The sequence below is a fragment of the Phyllostomus discolor genome, chromosome Y (assembly GCF_004126475.2).
Source record: "Phyllostomus discolor isolate MPI-MPIP mPhyDis1 chromosome Y, mPhyDis1.pri.v3, whole genome shotgun sequence".
Lineage (NCBI taxonomy): Eukaryota > Metazoa > Chordata > Mammalia > Chiroptera > Phyllostomidae > Phyllostomus > Phyllostomus discolor.
In genome coordinates, this window is record NC_050199.1 from 3691735 (window position 1) to 3714863 (window position 23129).

At 36.9% G+C, this 23129-nt stretch overlaps 1 protein-coding gene across 1 annotated transcript; it reads right to left on the reverse strand.

Moving 5' to 3' along the window:
* Positions 1 to 4826: 4826 nt before the first annotated feature.
* LOC114489890 (ATP-dependent RNA helicase DDX3X-like) lies at positions 4827 to 22919 on the reverse strand. Its single transcript, XM_028503741.2, has 18 exons — positions 22729 to 22919; positions 21896 to 22027; positions 19243 to 19303; positions 17862 to 17909; positions 14878 to 15007; positions 13964 to 14119; positions 13792 to 13891; positions 13309 to 13444; positions 12329 to 12414; positions 11794 to 11892; positions 11551 to 11711; positions 9150 to 9294; positions 8900 to 9044; positions 8490 to 8671; positions 8299 to 8416; positions 7852 to 8005; positions 7442 to 7566; positions 4827 to 7260 (listed from the first exon to the last, which is right to left on the reverse strand). The coding sequence occupies exons 2-18, from the start codon at positions 21938 to 21940 to the stop codon at positions 7181 to 7183; spliced, it is 1971 nt and encodes a 656-aa protein (XP_028359542.1). The 5' UTR covers positions 21941 to 22027; positions 22729 to 22919; the 3' UTR covers positions 4827 to 7180.
* Between the last annotated feature and the right edge of the window lie 210 nt (positions 22920 to 23129).

Consider the following 23129-nt stretch of genomic DNA (forward strand, 5'->3'; position numbering starts at 1 on the left):
AGTAGAAAGCCTCTAGAAGTACCACAAACTTTTGCAAGATAAAGACAAATAAAAACTTGAAGAATAGCTACTTGTATTTGCCTTTTTCCCAGGATCACAAATCTAGGAAATACAATACATATTACCTAAATTTACTAAAAAGTCTAGTTTTCCATGCTCATACAAATATAGTTTTTGGGACATGTGGTCAACATAGTGACATAGGTAAACACAGCTTGCCTCTTCACAGAACCACATGAAAATTATAACTAAAGTATAGAACCATCATCCCTCAGAACCATCATAAGTCTGGTTGAATGGAAGTCTGACTACAGAATTTAAATACCCACATCCATCCAGATTGGTCGGAGGGGCACAGATGTGGAATGGGTTGCTCCCTCACTCACATATAGTGTATAAAAATTTGGTTCAGATATCTCAGGACTCAGGGGTCCCAGCCCAGAGTTCTACTGTCAGAGAGATATGTTCCCATAACTTCTGGCTCCAAAAATGAGTGGGTAACGAGTGGGTAATGAGTGGAAGAAACTGCCAAATTCCCAAGCAGTCCCTCTTGAACCCACACATGAACTTACTCACTCACTCCCTCTAAGCTCCAGCACCAGGGTAGCAACTTGAAAGGACCAGTAGCATATGGGGAGGAAATGAGGTGTCTGGCATCAAGGCAAGAGCTAGGGGATGGCTTTTTCCCTAACAGAAAGGTGGGCAGAGGTCACTGTCCCTTTTGTGAACCCTTCCCCCATAGAACCAGAAAGCAGGTGCTATATCTGAGATTCCAATAACTTCGCTTACACTTAACTTGGAAATGCCCAGAGACTCTGCCCACCCAAATTCCAGGTCCATCCAAGCTGCTTTTCCATGTGAATGGTAAAAGGTCTTGGCTCATGCTGCACAACTTCCTAAAGACTCTCAAACAAGCAGCAGCCAACCTCAGTGAGCCCTGGCCCCCATACCTCTTGCTGAGGGGCCCCATGTATGGCACTATCAACAGTCAGCCTAGATTCACAACTTGGGTTCACTTGGGAACCTCCTAGCCCAGCACAAGTGGCAGTCATCTCAGATTGCTTTATAGCTCAGGCAGGGTGGCCCTGGGCAAAACACAGATTGGGGGCTCACATTGGCTCACACCACCTGGGAAATACTAGGGCCTGCACACCCACTGGACAGCATATGCATCAAAGCACCACCACCCTGCACAACAGACCCTTCACAAAGGGTGGAGGGTGGACAGTGGACACAACCAATCCTTGAAGCTGATTGGCCTGGGTTAAATCCCTCCCACTGACCTGCCAACAGCAACCAAGGCTCAACAAGAGGACAGTGTACTCAGCCCACACAAAGGGAACATCTCAAGTACCAACTCAGGTGATAGAGGAGGCTGTGCCACTGGACCCTACAGGAGACCTACTACATTAGGCCACACTACCAAGACACGGAGTCAAAGCAGCTTTACCTAATATATAGAAACAAACACAGGGAGGCTGCTAAAATGAGGAGATAAAGAACTATGGCCCAAATGGAAGAACAGATGAAAACCCCGGAGAAAGAGCTCAACAAAGTGGAAACAGGCACTTCATCAGATGCAGTGTTCAAAACAGTGGTTATAAGGATACTTGAGGAACTTAGAGACGACCTCAGTAGCATAAAACAGATCCAGTCAGAAACAAAGGATACACTAATTGAAAGAAAGAACAATTTACAGGGAAACAACAGTACAGTGGATGAAGTGGAGAATCATATCAATGATCTGGACCATAAGGAAGCAAAAACCAATTAGAACAAGAAAAAACAATCCAAAAAAATGAGGATAGTACAAACAGCCTCTGAAACAAGTTCAAGAGGTCCAACGTTTGTATCACAGCGGTCCAAGAAGGAAAAAACAGCAAGAAGTTAGGAATCTATTTGAAAAAAATTCCCTTATTTTGTGAAGGAAATAGATATATAAGGCCAAGGAGCACAGAGTCCCAAATGGGTTGGACCCAAAGAGGTCCAGTTCCAAAAGACATCCTAATTAAATGCCAAAGGTTAAAGATTCTCAAAAGCAGCCAAAGAAAAGTAGTTACCTACAGGAGAATTCCCATAAGAAATATTCAAAGTCATGAAAAGTGGGGATGTACAGCCAAGTTTGCTCTACCCAAAGCAAAGCTACATCATAGAATTGAAGGGCAGATAAAGTACTTCCGAGACAAGAAAAAACTAAAGGATTTCATCACCACCGAACAATTATGTAAAATGTTAAGAAGGAGCTCAAGAAAAAATTCAAAACTATGAGCAGTAAAATAGCAATAAAACCTATCAATAATTGAATCTGAAAAACAAACTAAGCAAACAAGAACAGAGAAAGAATCATGAGTATGAAGATATTTTGATATATGCCAGATGGGAGAGGAATTTGGAGGATATGGGTGAAGAGGTGAGGGGATTAAGGAGTACAATTGAGCTGTGGGTGGTGTGGCTCAGTGGATTGAGTGCTGGCCTTTGAACCAAAAGGTCACCACTTTGATTGCCAGTCAGGGCACAGGCCTGGGTTGTGGGCCAGGTCCCCAATAGGAGGTGTGTGAGAGGCAACCTTACATTGATTGGTGTATCCCTCCTTTCCCTACTCTCCCAAAATAAAGAAAATCCTTTTTAAAAAGTACAAACTTGTAGTTATGGAATAGCTATGACAATGTAAAGTATAGGAAATAGAGTGGCCAAAGAACTTATAGGCATGACTCATAGACATAAGCAGTGGTGGAACATTACCTGAGGGAGTTGGGGGTGCTGGGTGGAACATGGCAAAAGGGGAAAAACTGGAGCAACTGTAATAGCATAATCAATAAAATATTATTTTAAAAAGCCAAATACAATTTTCTAGTTTAAATTATAATAATAAGACTATTTAAAAATTATTTTAAATTTTTTAAAGATTATTTTTACAGGAGGGGGGAGAAACTGAGGGAGAGAAATATCAATGTGTGATAGATACATCCAATGGTTGCTTCTCAACCCTCCTACTGGGGACCTGGCCCACAGCCCAAGCAGGTGCCCCTAAGAATTGAACTGGTGACCCTTTGGTTAGCAGGTCTGCACTGAACCACACCAGTCAAGGCATGAAACATACTTTTAAACTGTAGGGTTTTTTAAATGTGAAATACACAAAACTCTTAAACACAGATTATTATGTGATTCATTGTTTTAAGGTACCTAATTTCTACCTGTTTACATTGTAAACTTAAAACATCCCTGAAAAAACTGTCATGTGTATAAGAATACATGTGTGACAATAAGTTACTGATGGGGGAGCTATGTGTTTTTTTTTTTTACTTTTACAGCTTAGAAATCATTAGTATAATTCTTTAAAAAAATTCAACTAAAGATTTTTTTTTTATTTTAGAGAGAAAAGGAAAGAGGAACACTGATGTGAGAAACATTCATCAGCTTCCTCTCATAAACACTCTGATGGGATCAAACCCTCAACCTTTTGAGGCACAAAGGAACACTCCAAGCTGCCCAGCCAGTGCCTAAGTATCATTCTTAAAAATTTCAATCTCACTGCTCTGGCTGGAGTGGCTCACTGGATTGAGCATTGGCCTGTGAACCAAAAGATCACTAGGTCAATTCCCAGTCAGGGCACATGCCTGCCTGGGTTGTGGGCCACATCCTCAGTAGGGGCACGTCAGAAGCAACTGCCTTCTCTTAAAATAAAAAATTAAAAATAAATTTTCATTTTCCTGGTATCTGTCACAGATACAAATGATCACATAGCAATCACATTTCAGTTTTTGGAGCAAGTCTCAATTTTAAATAGTCTAACCCGTTAGTAAAAGTCACTTTCTCAAAAATTTCAATGTCTTGAGACATGAAAAATCATGGCAAATCTCAGGGCTAAATCACAAAATGGTGAACAGCGTTTGTTCCTGTGCTGCCCAAGTTTACCAACTAATCAGCTTAGCTAGATCACATTGATTACATGCTCAGTATGTGATCAATCTCAAAAACAATGAGGCTCTTCATTCCCCATTCTGTATTTTCCAAATACACTCCAGATATTGTCTAATGACCTGGTCTACCTTCACAGAGTTTTGTTTAGGTAAGCCAGAATTCTTCCACCTTTATCCCATGTTTCTGTCTTTACTGTAATTTTCCGCGCACTGATGCGTAAGTTTTCCTTAGCTATAAATTCCTACCATTAACCTAGAGACTCAGCATATAACTGAATTCTACAAAGCTATCAGGGTAAGACTAAAGAGTATACACATTGTTATCTCAGCGTTAACAAATGTGTGAAAGAAATTATACAATATAATATAGTACTTACCCTTTATAGTGATGAGAAGTTAGGTGCAAGGGGACACAAAAAAACATTGATGTTGATTCCCTTCACCATTTTTTTCATATTATTATAGTGTTTAATATGGTCTGGCTGTTATAATCTGCTAATTCATAGTGGTTGCCTACATAAGTGTAATAGCAATAGATTATTAGCCAACAAAAGGAACTGAAGTTGGAGCCTGGGCACCTATGCCATCTCTGCTATTCTAATTAATTCTGGATCCTTATATAGATTAATGCTACACATACTATACAAGTTATACAAAGTTCTTTTAGATTACTGTGATTTATAATAAAAATCCTGCTTCAAGCATCCCAACCTTATACCACCTAATGACATAGGAGTACTTACTGCTTCATGAAGAAGAGGTATTTCAAAAATAGCTTTAGCAGTTAACCAAGAAATGTCAAAGAATAACCAAGGATAACAAAAATTTTTCAATTATTCAGGTTGAGAACCTAATTACATTTCTACCTTTCTTATTAAGTCACAATTGACAGCAAAAATATTATACTCAACTTTTTATTTTAGTAAAATCAGAATAAACACAGCACATGCAATACTAGCATGTACAACCAAAACAATAAGCAACTACCAAACCTATGGTATGTTGAGGCTCAAGGACTTCACAAAGTAAGTTTAAACCAATCCTTACTTACTCACTGATAAAAATGTCAAAGTCACAGATTATGGCAATACACAAAGATAACCACATGGTTGAGGACTGCAAATATATTAGCCACAAAATCAGTGAAAACTAAACCAAACAAAACACTTAACTCAAAAAACAACAACCTTGAAATGTTTGGGAATGTGGAATTTCCCTCTCATTGTTTAGAAAATATATCATTAATATTTTAAGACAAATATATCAAAACCTTGGCAAATCTTAAATTGCCAATTTTGCCAGAACAACTAGCTACACTGCCAAAGCCAGGTATGCTGATTGACTCAAGTTTAACAGGCCTCAACATTAAAAGCTCACACTACTCTGAAATGTATGATTTCACACATGGTGACATTCAAGTGCCAGTGTTTTTCTATGTCTTGTGGTCAAGTTTCTTTAAACTTTCAAATAATTACTTTTAGGCTTATAAAAATAAATATTTGTCAAAATGTTCAATAAATATTACACAAACTAGCAGCAAAAGTATCTAAAATCTGTCATGTGCAAACAACTTCATCACAATTATCATTCCATGGTCCAAACAAAATTTTAGAATCTGGTTTTTAAGCTGCATTTAACAATCTCCAAGAGATAAAAAAAGATTGGAAGTTTAAGGACACACACACAAAACTTGTATGTGTGTTGTATATGTGTGCATGTGTGTGTATATATGTGTATATATAAAAATTCTCTGAATGTGCAATAAAATAAGTACTTTGTAAAAAATTATGGGCAAGGTGTATAAGACTCTACATACCTATATACTAACTGAAATAGCGCCATAACAAATGACCTCAATACTGTCAAGTGCACCTACTTAATATAAGTTTTAGGGCAAGGCACAATATTCTTGAAAATCTATTGCACTTTTCAGAAATTTTTGCTTCCTGAAGACACCATAAAGATTAGTTTGTAAAGATCATTAATATCTAGCCCCAGAATCAGCATAAAATCCCAAGTGGTGGAGGCATTTTTAGTGATGAGCAATCATCTTTGGCCAAATTTAACATAAAGAGATAAATACAACAGAAATCTATGCAACTAAAATAAGGCTAAAATAACACTATACAGAAAAACACCTTGCACAGTTTAGTATGCTTTTCCCAACCTGTGTAATCTCAAGGATTTCAGTTTGTTGTTAGTCACATTTACAGTCTACAAGTGTAAGCCATTTTAACATTCAACATAGCTTAAAGAAAGTAATGTGAATTTCTGTATTAAATTAAGCCTGCTGTATAATTCTACCTGCTCATATCCTCTTGACCAAAACACAGCAACACTAGCATGCATTACAGATCAAATTCCAACCATGCCCATAAAGGGGACAAGTCACTGCCATGGTCTACCATTCTACTGTTTCAATTTTATTTATGCCAGGCATTAAAATAATCTAGTCTAAATTCCCCCAAAACACTTAAAAAAAATCAAACACTTAAATTTTCCCTGTCATAGTATGGACACACTTGACTAGCTTATAATTAAGATGTATTAAAAGAGAAATTGTTGTATACACTTGCATTAACTTTGAAGAGTGCTTTGATAAATATATAGATGTATTCATAAACACCACCTTGTCATAATTGGAATGGCATATATAAGTTTTAAGTGCTTGTCCAGGGCACAGTGAGCAAGTCAGAACTTTAACAGTGTACACTGCCATGTTAGAAACTAATTTTGCTTAAGATGTTCTCCCCAGCCTGCAAATATCAAAAATTACTAAAGAGGCTATTGTCTACATTTTTTAAAACGCTATAATATTTATCGATAAATTGATGACTCCTATTAAGTTGTTATCATATCTGTATGCTGAGGCTTGATTTTAGCCCAAGTTCAGTAATTTATTTTGTTAAAATAATTGATATCTTGACCATTATTGAGCCAACAGGACATCATATATTGTCTAAAGTTCAAGTTACAGTACATTAACAAATGATTCTCAGTTACAAAGTTATAAATGCACTTTGGGATGGGAAATTAGCAGAAGGGTATTAAACCAAAGTAGGGCAATTAAGTCTTTGAACAAACTTCTGAATGGCGTTGATATTGTTCCTTTCTTCTTGTGACTTGGAGCTTCCATGAATTTTCAGGAGAATCACATCTAATAATGTACTGCACGTTCTTAAAGCTACACAATATAGTCTAAGTTACATGTGGTTTCCATATTAGCTCATTTGAAAGGGTGATGTTGCTGCAGAGCTGGTTCAGTTGCCCCACCAGTCAACCCCCTGGGAGTTATAATTTCCTCCATATCCGTCACTAGTGTAGAAGCCTCCATAGCCACCTATTAATAAAGGTGTAGAGAGACATTAGAGTTAGCCAGTGTACTGTGATATAAGTAAAAAAACACACAAAAGAACCCTACAACATTCAATTTTGTGTTCTTTGAAAATAAAATTTGTCTAATACACTACTTACTGAAAAAGCCCCTTTCCAAAGTTATAGAAGGGGAAGATTAATATTACCTCCACCAAATCCTCTGTTGCTGCCATGACTACCTCCACTACTGCGGCTACTGCTTCCACGACTACTATTAAAGCTGGAACTGCTACTTTGTCGATAATCTCTGGCACCAAATCCTCCGCTGAATCTATCATAAAGAAAACATGTATGATGATTTGGGAATATACAATTCAATTAAAATGACAATCAACATACACATATTCCCAAACTCTAATTTCTGATTTTCCATTGCTGTCAATACTTGTAATGTTTCCAAAGGCCTCAGAAGTAAAGCTGACACAAATCTATGTCACTCCTTCTATTATTCCTTGCCCAAAGTATGTAACTAGCAGCAGCATTTTAGTTAACATTCAACATAAGTTCCTACCCAAAGCAAAGTGTATTAAGAATGAAGGATCCAAACAACCTGTACCTCTTAGAACGTCCACGACTGCTACCCTTATAGGGATGTTCATAAGCCATATTTTCTAACCAAGATGGGACTTCTTGTTTAGCTTCAATGAGAAGATCCAATAAATCCTTTGTAATATTTATATTTCTTTCATTAAAAAATGAGGTGGCAAGACCTGTACCAGAAAGAAAAGAAAAAAAAAAGACAACAAAAACCAACCCCCCCCAAAAGACATATAAGCGCTACTCCATGGAGTAGTGTTACTCATGGAGTAGCACTGTATTCTTACTTTTATATGTAGAACACTTACTAAAACACAAAAACTTGATACAATCTAAAATGTCACCAATATATGAAACTAAACCCAAAACTTTTAGTGTCTGACACGTGATATCACTTTTCTCTTTGAAAATAAGGGTTTTAGTATCTAAGTTCTGTGTCTAACCACCAAATAAGTAAACACTTTACCAAGGTTTCCTACACGTCCTGTACGACCAATCCGATGTACATATTCTTCAATATCACTTGGCAAATCAAAATTGATAACATGTTTCACATTAGAAATGTCTAGTCCTCTTGCAGCCACCTGAAAAATTAATTTTTGTTAGAAAAGAGGCAATATTCAAACATGCTTAAATCAAAAATAAAAATATGCTCACAGCTGTAGCCACTAGAATTGGGCTTTTTCCTGAACGAAACTGGTGAAGTGCTTCTTCTCTATCTCTTTGTGATCGGTCTCCATGGATACTAGTACAAGCATATCCTTCATGGTATAAGAAATCCTCCAGAGAATCAGCACCCTTTTTGGTCTCCACAAACACCAAAGTAAGAGAATCTCTCCCTGAAAAATTATACATAAAGGTTTTGTTTATTAACAGCAACACGGTATCCACCATTGATTAGATATATCTAAGTATCAACTGGCTTAATTCTCTTTGATCTTAAGTTATCATGCATACTTCAATTAATTAAATATGCTTTAGGAAATTGGGGGAAAGGCAGGGTAGGAGTTAAAGCAACCCAAAACCATTTTCCTTACATCTGACACTGTTGCTATTTATCACTTTACCTGTTGCATTTAACAGATCAAGCAGAAATGACCGTTTGTCAGACTCTTCCACCCAAACTACTTTCTGTGTGATGTTCTCAGAGGTAGAGCCCACTCTGCCTACAGCCAGAAAGATATATTCATCCAAGAAATCACGAGCAAGCATCTGAAAGATAAGAAACCTTGTTATCTACTTTAATTTTTCCAATTATCTGAAGACAACACATTACTTATACACAAAAATAGTCTAAAAAATAATATCAAACAATACCTGTATTTCCTTAGGAAAAGTAGCACTAAACATCATTGTGTGGCGAACACCTTTTGGTGGCATAGTATCTTGTTCAACTATACGACGTATCTGAGGTTCAAACCCCATGTCTAGCATCCTATCAGCTTCGTCCAACACTAAGTATCTGTCACAAAAGAGGCAGTTTAGAATTTGATGAAAAACTGAGCACTGAGTATAGCCGCATCTGTAGTTATATTAATATAGTCATTGTAAGATATTAGCGTAACATTTCAACACATGTGATGCACAGATCACATAATCTAATTACCTATCATTTTTCCAATCAACTATATACATTAATCATAATTTTCAGTAAAAAGATACAGACTTCTAGTCCAGATGGTGGGTATTTAAACCTACAACCACATCAAAATTACAACTAAACTACAGAACAACCATCATTCTTACAACTGCCTGAAATTTGGCTGAATGGGAGTCCTGTTATGAGGGAATTCAAGAAGTAGCCACATTAAGACTGGTAGGAGGGACAAAGATGCTGATACTACTGCCACATATAGTGATAAATTAGGAGGGACCTCTTGGCTGCAGAGGTTTCCCTGATGAACAAGGAGTCACGGCCCCATATTGGACCCCTCAAACCAGGGTTCCTGTACTAGGAAGAGAAGTCCCCATAACTCCTGGTTGTAAAAACCAGCATAGACCTAGGCCATGGAAGACAGAAGCTTTTGGAGTTCTAGGCAGTTCCTGTGAAAGGGCCTGCACAAGGACTTACATGAAATCAACTGCTTTGAGCTCTACCACTGGGACAGCAGCTTGAAAGCCACTACAGACATACAGGAAGGAACTGAAACGCCAGATATCAGGGTGAAAGAGTGAGATACTGGCAGAGAAGAGGGAGAGCACAACCTACTCACAGAAGGGCTTGTCGAGAAGTCATTGTTCCTCTGCTGAGCTCTCCTGAGAATCCATCAACCTGCCTCACACTGTTAACACCACCCTAGTGGATTGCCTGAGGGAGCACCCCATCCAATAGCAGGCCAACCCAAGCTGTTTACAATGATTTTTTTTGATACAAATAGCCTGACATTACTCATGCTTGACACCTTTCTAAAATCTTTCAAAGGGTTACAAAACCCAAGAAATAAGCAGCATCGGGCCTCAGCATGCTAACTGACCCCAGGCCTGGCAATAGTAGTTCACAGTTGGGCTTCATTTGGTATTTCCAAGGCCACAACAATTGCAGATGATTCACTTTGTAGCTCATGCCAGGTAGCCCCAAGAACAACAAAGGCAGTGGCCAACCTTGGCCTGCACCTCCCAGGAGGCAACACAGTTGCACCATGTCAAGGCATCACCACCTAATCACATCCACAGATTATATACTCAAAAGGTGAACTCAGCAGGCACCAGAACACTGCTGAAGTTAAGTCCTTAGCAGTGGGACCCTGCTCAGCTGATCCTCAACAGTAGTCAGAGCACAAGGGTTGTAGTCAGTCCTTGCAGCTGACTGGCCTCAGAGTAAATCCCTCCTACTAACAATAATCAATTTACCAACAGCAATCAATACTCAACTAAAAATGCAAAGTGTGTGTAGCCCATAGAGGGAGCATCTGGAGGATACAGATGGAGTAAATGGGGAGGCTGTGTCCCAGGACCCCAATAGGATACCACTATATTAGGTTATGTTACCAAGCCCAGGAGAAGTAGCAGATGTAATACACTGAAACAAAGGGAGACTGACAAGAAAGAGAAGACAAAAAAAAAATAAAAAGCAAAACATAACATACTTCTTTAATCTGGTAAAGGAAAGACACACAAGTCTAGGAAATATGGAGAGTCTCCAAAGAGGTCCACACCAAAACACATTATAATTAAAATACAAAAGTTAAAGATGAAAAGAGAATCTTAAAAGTAGCAAAAGGAAAGCAGTTAGTTATCTACCAGGGAGATCCTGTAAGATGCCAGATGATTTCTCAACAGAACCTTTGTAGGCCAGAGGGATTGGTAGAAAAACTCAAAGTGATGAAAAACAAGGACCTACAACCAAGATTACTCTATCCAGCAAAGGTTTATCATTTACTATCAAAGGACACATAAGGAATTTCCTAGTCAACAAAAACCTAAAGGAGTTCATCACTACCAAACTAGTATTATCACATAAATGTTAAAGCATCTTTTAAAAAATAAAAGAAATACAAACAAGAAACAAAATGACAATAAATATACATCTACAAGTGAACTGAACAGGCAAGTAGAACCGAAAAGATAAAGACACCATTGTAATTTTCAAAAAATACACAAAAAGTTAAAAGTAATTTTACACCTTAAAATTAACCCTAGTAAATGCTAAAAAATTAATTAATTAAAAATTAATTAATATTTTTAAGATGTTATAACCCATATATAAAAATTAACATACTTGCAGAAGTCTAATCCAATTTTTCCCCGTTCCATCATATCCACTAGACGTCCTGGAGTGGCTACTAACAAGTGACACCCACGTTCTAAGTCTCGAATTTGGTGACCGATATCAGCACCACCATAAACCACACAAGGACGAACTCTAGACCGGTATGAAAACTATAAGCAAAGAATTTATTAGCTGGTCATAAAAAGAGCAGAATTAATGAAAATGCCAATACTAAGTAAAATGCACATTTACTTTTCTGGCTTCCTCATAGATCTGTACTGCCAATTCTCTTGTTGGAGCTAAAACCAAGGAGATTGGGTACTGTTTACGGCGTCCGTACCTTCCAGTTTCCTAAAAAATAAGTACAATTTATAATTATATTTAAAGACCTAAAACTTTTTTATTCTTTCGAAAAGTCCTAACAAAAAATACTCCCTTTATAATTTAAGAATAAAATGCAAAAACAAGTTATTTTCATTCTGGAGAAACAGAATGAAAAGAAATGTACAGCTCTGGTCAAGTAGCTCATGTGCATAACTGTGTTCCAGATACACTGAGGTTATAAGTTTGAATTCTGGTCAAGACACATATATAACAATTAATCAATGAGTGCATAAATAAGTAGAACAAATTGATGTTTCTTTCTGTCTCAAAGCAATACAAATTTTAAAAATATACAGAAATGTAAATATGGTGTATTTGTCAAAATTTACAGATAAAGGCACAAACAGGTATTTACAAAACATTTCCTAAGAAAAAAGTTCTTACTTTATTCAAAAACCTTTACCTTCATTGCTTTCAAAGCCTCGCCTGGACCATCTGTATAAATTTGACTCAAGATGGGCAGGAGAAATGCCGCAGTTTTTCCAGACCCTGTTAAAAAAATAACTGGCTTCTAAATTGAAAATATTAACGTAGTATTCAAAATTTTCTTTCAGTATAAAATAATTTTAGTTACTCTAATGCATAAATCTTTTGGATAATAGTGTATTTATACAACTAAACAAATAATGCCAAATGACTAGTATGATCTATATCAAACAATGTGATGTTCATTCTTGTATATATAATTTTTACAAAAACACAAGCACTTTGCTTATAAACTGGAATTAACTTCCACTCATTTCAGTGTTTTTTTTGTGTGTTATTATGTACTTTGGAATGTAAAGCAGCAATCAGCAAACTTCCTGAAGAGTCTAATTGTAAAGGGCTTTGCTGAACAGTCTGTATCCCTTTGGAGAATATAAGATATGGGTATAGTTGTTTCAACAAACATTACTGGATTTGACCCAAGGCCTTATATATAAGAAATATAATTCTTTTTTTTAAAGATAATAATATTAACTATGATAAATGACTCAAGTTTCACAGATTAATGTACCCTAGCCCTTTCATTCCCTGGTTTCCTAAGTACTAGAAGATGGGAAGAACCTTTTCCTTACCACATTTTCATAGATCACAGGATCTTCCCTGATTTTATACTTCCAACTCCAGTTATACTGCTACCCTTCCCCCCACTGCATGCACAATATCCTGTTACAGTAATACCAGGCTGACAAGGGGGTGTAACTTTCCCAAGTCACCCTTATGAAAACTCTTTTATACAAAGTAAATGAAGATATAACATAAAATGAGACATCTTCACTTAATCTTTACCTTACTCAAGATACTGTTAACCACAGGGCTCAGACCTCTATCTAGAACAAATTATTTTTAGAGTTAAGCCCAGGTAAAGATTAATTTTTATTGTGTCTCTAGTGAGCTTACCTGTTTGGGCACAAGCCATCAAGTCTCTTTTTTCTTTGATAATAGGAATGGCATATTTTTGTACTGGTGTAGGACGAGTATAACGAGTAAGAGCAATGTTCCCCATGACAATCTCTCCCATCTCAACATCGCTGAACTGTTAAGAGAAATTTAACCAGGTCTATCAGACACATATACAACTAGAAATGTATTAAATGTTGCAATTTGTTTTTTTACTAAGGTGAGTATAAAAGCAACCAACTAAATGTTTAGATGTGACTGAGTTTATAGTTGCTTTGATTTTAGTCAAAATATCATTTTTAAAAAATGGACTCCTGAGTCTAATGTACCATAGTTTTTGGATTCTTACTATACTTGGTACTTTTTTCTACTCCAGGACTACTCATAATGGTGAAATTAATTTCAGTGTCTCCCTTTTCATAACCTAATTGTTTTGGTATTACCTTTGAAGAACTGTAAAAAATTTTTTTTCAAACAACTTACACTTTCAATATGTGGAGGACAATTACTGCCAGTTGCCTCTACTGGAATATCATCATACTTCTCAAAGTTAATCCCAGTGTTTCCTCCAGAAAACAGTTCCCTGAAATGGGATGATTATTACATGTTACAATTGTAAGTTTCATAACAATCAGCTTTCATTTCAAAAACTTACTGTTCTAAACGTTCACTTGGAGGAAGTGGTTTTGACCAATCATCTTCATCTGATTTGTCACACCATCGACTATATCCACCGCGATCATATTTGCCGAAACCAGTCCTGTCACGACTGCCAACACCATCAGAGTCACTCCTACCACGATCACCAAACCTGAACAGCACAAACAATTGGAGTATGTCATTTAGCCAATATCATATTACTATCTTTCTAAACATGTACTTGTATATTTGTTGAATTGTGAGTTACCAATTAACTTTCAAAGATATCAATAACTTAATTTTGGCTATATGAAATATGGCTCTCTAGTTAGCCAGTGGTTATATATAATTATATATGATATCTATCATATCCAAATATATATAAAGACAACATCCTTACTGCTTTTTTCAGATTAAACAGGTTTCATATACCAAGTTTTAAAATACTTATAAATAGCATGTACTTTACATTTCACTTTATAAAAATCTAAATATGTTTAAAAACAAAACAAACAAGTGACATGATTGTCAATTCTTGTGGATATACAGGAAAAGCTTCTTATTGACAGGACTTAACATTTTTAGTTTTATTTGTGCAAAACAGATCTACTTATCACCCTTATGCAATCACATACAATGTTTAACTACTGGAAATACCATAAATAATTTTATAAAAATAATAGATCCATTCTGTCAAAGAGCATGTTCTCATTGTGCATTATTTGTTTTACAGAAATAAAAAAAAACCAGGGAAAGACTTTTAAAAATTAATAAACAACATTTTGCTTAAAGTCCTTAATAGAGAGAGGGTCTGTTGAGGAGGAAAAAAAAAATCATGACTAAACAGAAGTTCAAAGAATGAAAACATATCAAATTAGAACTGTTTCCTAAACTGTTACTTGTATACGCATTTGCAAACTTTGATTTTACCTTCCCCGTGATCCACCTCCACGATCACTGTAGTAACTGGACTTTCCTCTTGAATCTCGAGACCCAAAACTGCTATATGCATCCTTATCTTTACTACAACTCCACCCTGAACTCTCTTTATCATGGAATCCTTAAAAAAAAAAAAAAAGCAGAAATTGGCAATTGACAATATTTTAGGAGGAATTCTGACTTTTCAAATAAGTGGCTTCCTTATCCTATCCTTTGGATGGGGAAGGCACAAAGTGTCAATGGGATTATTTTTATCAAGATGAGGTCTAAAAACAACATGCTGAATGAATACTACACCTAAGAGATTAACAAAAAAAAAAAATTAAAGAAAAAAACCAGAGCCTACCATAATGAGATTAATTTAAACATGACAGTGGCAAGAGTTTTTTAAAACTTGACTGCAATGACATTGGTTCACAAAAAGCCTGTACTGGTTCACATACAGGTTTTAAGTATACAATTCAACAAAACATCATCTAAGTCATCTCAACTATGACTGCTAAAAAACAAACAAATAAAAAAAACATATGATAGTTTAATAGGCAGTAACTTCTAATAGGAAGTAAACTTCAAAGGCAGTAACCAGGGCAGCTCTTAAGTTACCTTTTTGTTATGTCCCATTCCTAAATATATAATAAACTCACAAACCCTGAATACAAAAATTGACTTACAATATATACTATACAGCACATACAATAGACATTTTGGAATTTCCCGTTAAATACAAGGTTACCTTGTGTACAGCCAGTTACACTGAGAGAAAAACTTAAATGAAGAAACATACAAAATGACTGCCAATAAGAAATATGTCCAATGTATTATGACAATGTTTCAAGATTGATAAAGGATGAAGCTCCAATTATAGGCACTGAATTATGCTCAAACTACTCATATGGGCTACACCTAGTAAGTGGTGTGGTGAATACAGGGACTTATTCAGTAAAAAAAACTTGGAGAAAGCAAAGTGGCAGTAACCGATCAACGGCAATGTAAATATGACAAATCAATTGAGTATCTTCAACACACAAGGAACAATCTGGCTTAGTCCGTTGTCTGAAAGAAATTAAGTGAAAGCAGTCAATATAAGGAGTTTGAATGCTATTTACTTTGCTCTAGCAGACTTTTAAGGGAAGAGTACCCTCAGAAGCACTCATATAGAAATACACCTGTATTAAAAAACAACTACATTATAAAAAATGACATGTTTACAATTTTAGGCACAGAACAGTGAAACATTTACAGCAAACAGATTTTCCCATGAGAATACTAATTTTAGAAAATTCACAACCTACTTTTTAAATAGTTTAAAAACTCATTCTACTTAAAAACAAAGATTTCTCAATCTACTGTCATGAATGTCTCTCCTGCTTCACTACTAACAGCCAAAATAAGAGTCTGGAGAACCATTATTGTACTTCATAATCATATATGCTATTTTTCAAACTCTAGGTGTCCAACGATATTGTTTCCCCAAGGACATGTCTCTAGAACACATCTACAGATAGATGATGTACTCACTCAACAATTAAGTTAACTACATTCACACTTTTTGAAGTTTACAATTTAATGAGGTTACTTTCCCTCTCGTATAGCTCCAATAGAGCCAGTCATTTGACCAATACCTTTTACTAGCTAGAAAAAGAATGTTAGATTGCATTTAAATCAGTCTCCCCCCACCCAAACCCCCGCCCTACTCACTTACAGAGAGCAGGGAACAAAGGGGAAAAAGAGAAATATCAACTGGGCGCCTCCCACATTCCCCCAGCTAAAGATCTGGCTTGCAACCCAGGCCTGCATCCTGTTAGGGAAGCGAACCAGGCCTATACCAATCCACTGAGGCATACTAGCTAGGGCAGAATATTAGATATTTAACTTCTCTTTCATGTCTTAACTTCCCAAGATAACGCCATTTCCTCTGAAACACCTATTTTAGATGCAAATTCCAGGCAGATAGATTTGGAGATAACCTCATAATAAAGAAAACACTGTAGTTACTGTGGAAAAAAAAATAAACCTATCATCAGCTAACACAAAAATCCATAGTGTTAAATGCTATAAATGATACACTACACATGGAGGCACAGTGCCCAAATACCACCTATATTTTATGTTTACCCCTATCCAATGCTACCTACCCACCCAAATTCCTAATCTAAAACCTTCTTTCCTATTGGCTTCACTTTCCATTTTTAAAAAATTTGAGATCCATATCTTGGTGAATATATAAACACTCAAACAGTTATACCTACAATATAATCCTAACATTAAAAACATAACACTAAAAGGTATCAATATTTTTTAATAACATTTCAGACCAACCCTGTAATATCAAGTTGAGGCAAAAAGGTGACATGATACAAGCCCTCAAACCTATGACAGTCACCCAAAGCTTTAACTTTGCAATTGTAAACAATTCTGCAATAACTGCATTTTCACTATGGCAACATTTTAAGATAGCAGTAGAGGAGAAGTTCATTGCATGTAGTTTTACATAAATGGGCACCCTGCAAACAAAACTCTTTCAAGTGAAATCATATGTTTACAAATACATAAAGCACGGAGTAGTGAAATTATACTATTAAAACTTTCAGCTCTAAGTTGGTTAAAAAAATCCATTATGTAACATCAGTTTAACTTGTTCAAAGTTAGGAAACGCTGGTTCTTTTTTTTTTTTTTTTTAAAGATTTTATTTATTTATTTTTTTTAGAGGGGGAAGGAAGGGAGAAAGAGAGAAAGAGAGATAGAGAGAGAGAGAGAGAGAGACATCAATGTGCGGTTGCTGGGGGCCGTGGCCTGCAACCCAGGCATGTGCCCTGGCTGGGAATCGAACCTGCGACCCTTTGGTTTGCAGCCCACACTCAATCCACTGAGCTATGCCAGCCAGGGCTCGAGATGCTGGTTCTTGAAAATAGAAGCACAAAAGAAAAACTGCATACACTTTCCAGAATTACCTCAAAGTTGCCATAAGCACCTACCTTTTGACGCTTCTCTGTTCCTTAAATGAGGAGGTATATAGCGGCCTTCTAAAGATAAAATGTAAAATTAAAAACCTATAATACTCTCCAAGACAGAAAACAATTTTAAAATTGCTTTTTAAAAGTATTTTGCAGGGGGAAAATATCTGGAAATTGGTTATGAATAATTAACAGATTTTTTTTTAATCCTAGGCCCCCCATCCAAATGGGTGGAGAGAAGCAAGTTTGGCAACATGGTAAGAAAAGAAATCCTTAATCCAAGCACACTGCAGTAGCTATTGTTATTTAGCAATTGTTTTTAAGAGGCTCTGCTATTTCAGGAAATAGTTAACATTAATTAAAACATTTAATAAATATAACCATTAATATAACAAAAAAGCCTACTGAATCAATTAACTAATTTCAATTATCCCAAAAAATGCTACTACTTCTACTCTGACAAGATAACCAAACCATAAAAATACATAAAAGCTGGAAAGAAAAATTATTTAAACAGGGAATGTGGAGTTTCCTGATTCAAGTCAACAATTTGGTCAAAAGAAACAAAAGGACTTAACCTACAAAGTAGGAGGAAGTTAACTAAAAACCCAAATTTTTAACTAAATCTCTAACTTTTGATTAAGTATCCCAAACTGTCAGTATAATTAAATCCTTTCATGTTATATAATGGCAAAAAAGATGCAATATGAATTAACCAAATTTAAAGAGGCTTTCAGAGTACTTGAGTCCAAACTAGGATCTGCTGCCAAATAATAAACCACCAACATCCTCCCCTACAGGAACACTAAACTCTAACAAATCTCAAGATAACTAAATAAATATACTAAGGAAACAGTACCCCAGACTCTTTTCGAAGGTTTTTGTTTCCAAACAATTTAATATTGCTGATGGCTTAACTCTATCACCCAAGAATCAGTAGAGCCTACTTGTTATCATTAAGTTTCCAGACTTCATGGGAACACATAAATGTAGGTTGTCTTTATTAGGTTGAATACACAACTCCCAAGAAAAAGGACATATCCTCATGTTTCATGCTCAGCCATAATTATATACTGTGTGTGTGTGTGTGTGTGTGTATATATATACATATATATGTATATATACATGTATATGTATATATACATATATATGTATATATATATATATATATATATATATAAAACATATATATGTTTTTAAAAAATGCATATAACTTTAACTTTTTTATAACTGGTAATTGTTTCAATAAAAAAGAATCAGTCTGTTTTATTATCCAGATATGCCAAAATACTTCAAATATGTAAAAACAGGAAAAAAATTTGTTTTAAAATTATAAAGTACAATAAGATACCAACATTAAATTCTAATAAAGATGCTAGACAAAAAGAAAGTGTTTACTTACTGCTTGCCGTGCTTCCCCCTTTACTTTGATTATCAGAAGAATTCAGGTCTAGACCAGCAAACTAGGAGGAGAGAGATATTAATAGCTCACATGCTAACATACTACAAATACTAAGGGGAGGAAAGTCAAGCACAGATAGCCTTGCAAAAGACCAATCAAGTCCTAAAATCCAGTTCTACCCAAGTAGCATTTAATAGCAAGCTGCCCTGTCTGTCTTTCTGGTATTAAGAATGCTTTAAAAAAAGTCTACACTGTATGACAAATGCAAAAAGGTAGGACCTGGATGCCAGAAGCACATCAGTATAGATGATTCAAATATATTCATCCAAAACAAGTTTTACTGTAATAATTTTCCATAATAAAAATTTTGCTAACACCAAACAAAGTGAGTTAGGTGAATTTTAAGATGAATGAGTTTCTTTACCCTTAAAATTGTGCAATTTTTTAATTTGGATCAATTTCTAAGCAGCAACACCACTTCCCATTACCTGTCATGTAGTAAGAATTATTTTACTTAACACTGTATCATTTAATGCTTGTCACATGGTGAAGACAATACTTCTTCCATTCTGGAGAAGAGACAAGCACAGACAAATCACTGGCCATATAGCTACGAAGTAGCACAAGTTGGTATTCCAAATTTTCAAAAGAGACCTATAATTTTTATTGCTACCTATCCCTTTACATTGATACATTTCAACACTATAGGAAAAGTTAATTTTATTCAATTGTATCCTACCTATTTATTACGAAGAGTCACTTACAAGCAGTATATTCATTATATATATTACAATAAATTTTTAAAAAGCATAAAAGACCAAAGCAAAAAGCAAGGCTGCCACCTTGGTTTTTAATATTTATAAACACTTGCTATTTGTTTATAGAAACCAGATTAAAAAATCCAAGACATGATCAAGTTTACATGCACCACCAATTGATACTATTCTTTAAATTATCAAACTCTTCCAGATAGAATTTGCTTACTAAATTCAATGACCCATATATCACAACTTAACAAAAATCAAATGCATTCTAACTACACATAAAATGCTATAAATCCTATTGTTTGTAGTATTCATATGAGATTTGAACATATCACACAATTTTTGTGTCATTAATCTTTGTTTCAGGAGAATTCAGCAGTCTATCAAACATATTTTGTAAAATGTTCATGTTCTAAATCAACAATTTGCAACTGGTGTGGCACAAAAAATTTTAAAACAGGCAATACATGACTAGTGAAGGGTTCTGATGTATTTTCCATTTTATGGTGAAATAAAATGTTATCAGCTGTCCAGTGTGAATGAGCCAAAATCATCTTTTTGTCAGGTTGTCGAATTTTTGTGTGTGTGTGTGGTATAGAATATTAGTTATTAGTTTATGTATGCCACGAGATGAATGAGATTGAAAACCGTCGCCCTAAATCATTCCATCAATTAAATGTTTTAAGATAAAGACAGGTATGAAGACAAGACGTTGTTCACTTAAGGTGTCTCAACGACACACCAGAGAAGTTTTGTAGAGGCAATACAGCCAACAAGAGAGGCTACGGCCTGGGAAGACAGGCCTGTAACTCCTATTGTCAGATGTAATATTCTAAACCACACTTCCAACACCTCATAAGAAGGAAAGTCAGCGGTTTGAACTATGTGTATGTCTCCGCCCCCCAACCGGAGACAGGCCAAATCAGTAAAAAAAATCTTTACATATCTTGGTTATCTTGAATTTTTTTTTTCCGTTTGACTCCAAACTGTTGTGCCATGTAAATACATATAGAAGTTACTGTGTCCTCCCCGCACTCCCCCTCACCCCGCAAAACGGAGTACAGCCAGGTAAATGGCCAGTTACTGCCAGAATAAATAAAAGAAATAAGGTGTAGACCCACATCTCCCAGATGGGTCTAACTTCTATTATCTGCACATGTCGTTAAAATAAGGACGGCAGCCATTCTTTCTCCTCTGGGTCTTCAGCGTAACAAAACTTTATACTTTATAAGCAACCTCATCAACCACACCACCCCATGGCAGTAGCCAGGTAGCAAAACATCTGTAAGACAGAACAAGCCTAATTCAATAGTTTTTTTTCACAATTGGCAGCCCGGTTCCGCTAGGGCCGATTATCCGTTAGCGGACCCCAACAGTGCAGAACCATAGAGCCCAAATATAGGAGACTGTCACCACTATTCAGACAAAACCCCACTTGCTCCCAGTGAATATTCCGTGGCCGCAGAGACATATCAATTATGCCTCAGAGTCTAAACGAGGTCCGTACAATCAGACGTTATTCCCTGAACACACACAGAAAAAGCCCCTCTTTCCATACCTACATGCCATCAACTCTAAGCTGATGCTCGCACAAGTGCGTCTCTATGAGGTGGCATAAGCACCCCAAAAAACCGCCATTGTGCGTCGGCCGGTACTACAGTACACGCTGGGCGACAATGTAGACTTACAATCAAGACCACTACTGCCGTTTTGTTATCTCCACCAAGTGCCATAAACAAAGTTTCTTTCCCTATCCCTCTACCGTGCCACCCACAGCAAGCCACTAGAAACCTGGATAAAGTAAAAGCCGGCAGTTATCACTACGCCACAATTCACGTTAAACAAGGAAAGAGTCTACAAATATACTAAAGAGGCACATTTAAACTCACCTGCTGGTCTAACTCGAGGGCGTTGTCCGCAGCCACATGTCTCATGGCTGAAGAGAACCCAGGGCTCGGAGAATCTACCGGGTGATCCAGTTTGACAGGATGTGTATAACACTTTGGAGTTCACTGGTTTGCCTAGGCCGCAATATAACGAGTTTTAGGGGTCTACGTCATTACGTAAGACGTCAGGCTTCCCCTTTTGCCCCGCCCACCACCAACTGCATTATTTGTACCGTTACTTGCGAGTAATTGGCGTTCTTTCTATCCTAAAGTCTCGAGATAACCTCGCGACACATTCTACTCAGTCTCGTTCACAAACGGTCTCAAGAGTCGCGAGAGCTTCATGCGCCCCGCAATAGCCCCGCCCCCACCTCACGGCCCTCGTGAAGTCTGGTAATTTTTGAAAAGTAGCGGAAACTTACCGGTTTCTACAATCGTACCAGTTGGGAGATCTTAAACATAGTCCAGGAGACCGTTATCTCTTACATTCTCCTTTCCACCCTGCCAGTTTTCCTCCTCAGTCTATTACTTTCCCTTTCACTTCCGGGTACCCAAACTTCAGTAAAACCTCTCCATTTTAATTCACTGCTCCCCAACGTTTCTGGCATGAGGGACTGGTTTGGTGGGAAGCAATTTTTTTCATAAACAGTGCGGTGAGGGGAACAAAAGAGGCGGAGCTCAGGTGGGAAGGCCAGTGAACCTTCGCCAGGCTTGCCTACGGGTCACCTGCTGTGCGGCCCGGATCCTAACAGAAGGCAGCCTGGGAATTAGTCTAACTAGTCGGACTGAAACCGAGTAAGTTGACGGTCATAAAACCAGATACCAAACGCGCTTACCATTTTCCAGGGGGATCAACGAGGACTTCTATAATACCTTTCAGCTGCGGAGGCGAAAGTAAAGATGTGAACCCAGTTACTTTGTGGAAGTTGGACACAAAGCAGAGGCGGAATCTGTAGTACTGGCGGGGTGGTCGGAGCTGCCGGCGTGAAGACGCTAGGCTGCCAGGACTTCCCCAGTAGTCCCAGCTATCTCCTGTTTCCAGGGGAGACCGCGCGTTTTATGCTCCCTGCTGTCTGCGTCACTTAGTGACGCAACAATGAAATAATGCATTCTTAAGACCCACTCCCAACCGCAACTCCCCGCCGCCTCCACCCTGCTCCCAACTGTGCCACCCTGCTCCTCGACCTATCAGGCTATATTAGAGTTTTAGATTGCTCCAGCGATGCAGGTCCTGTGG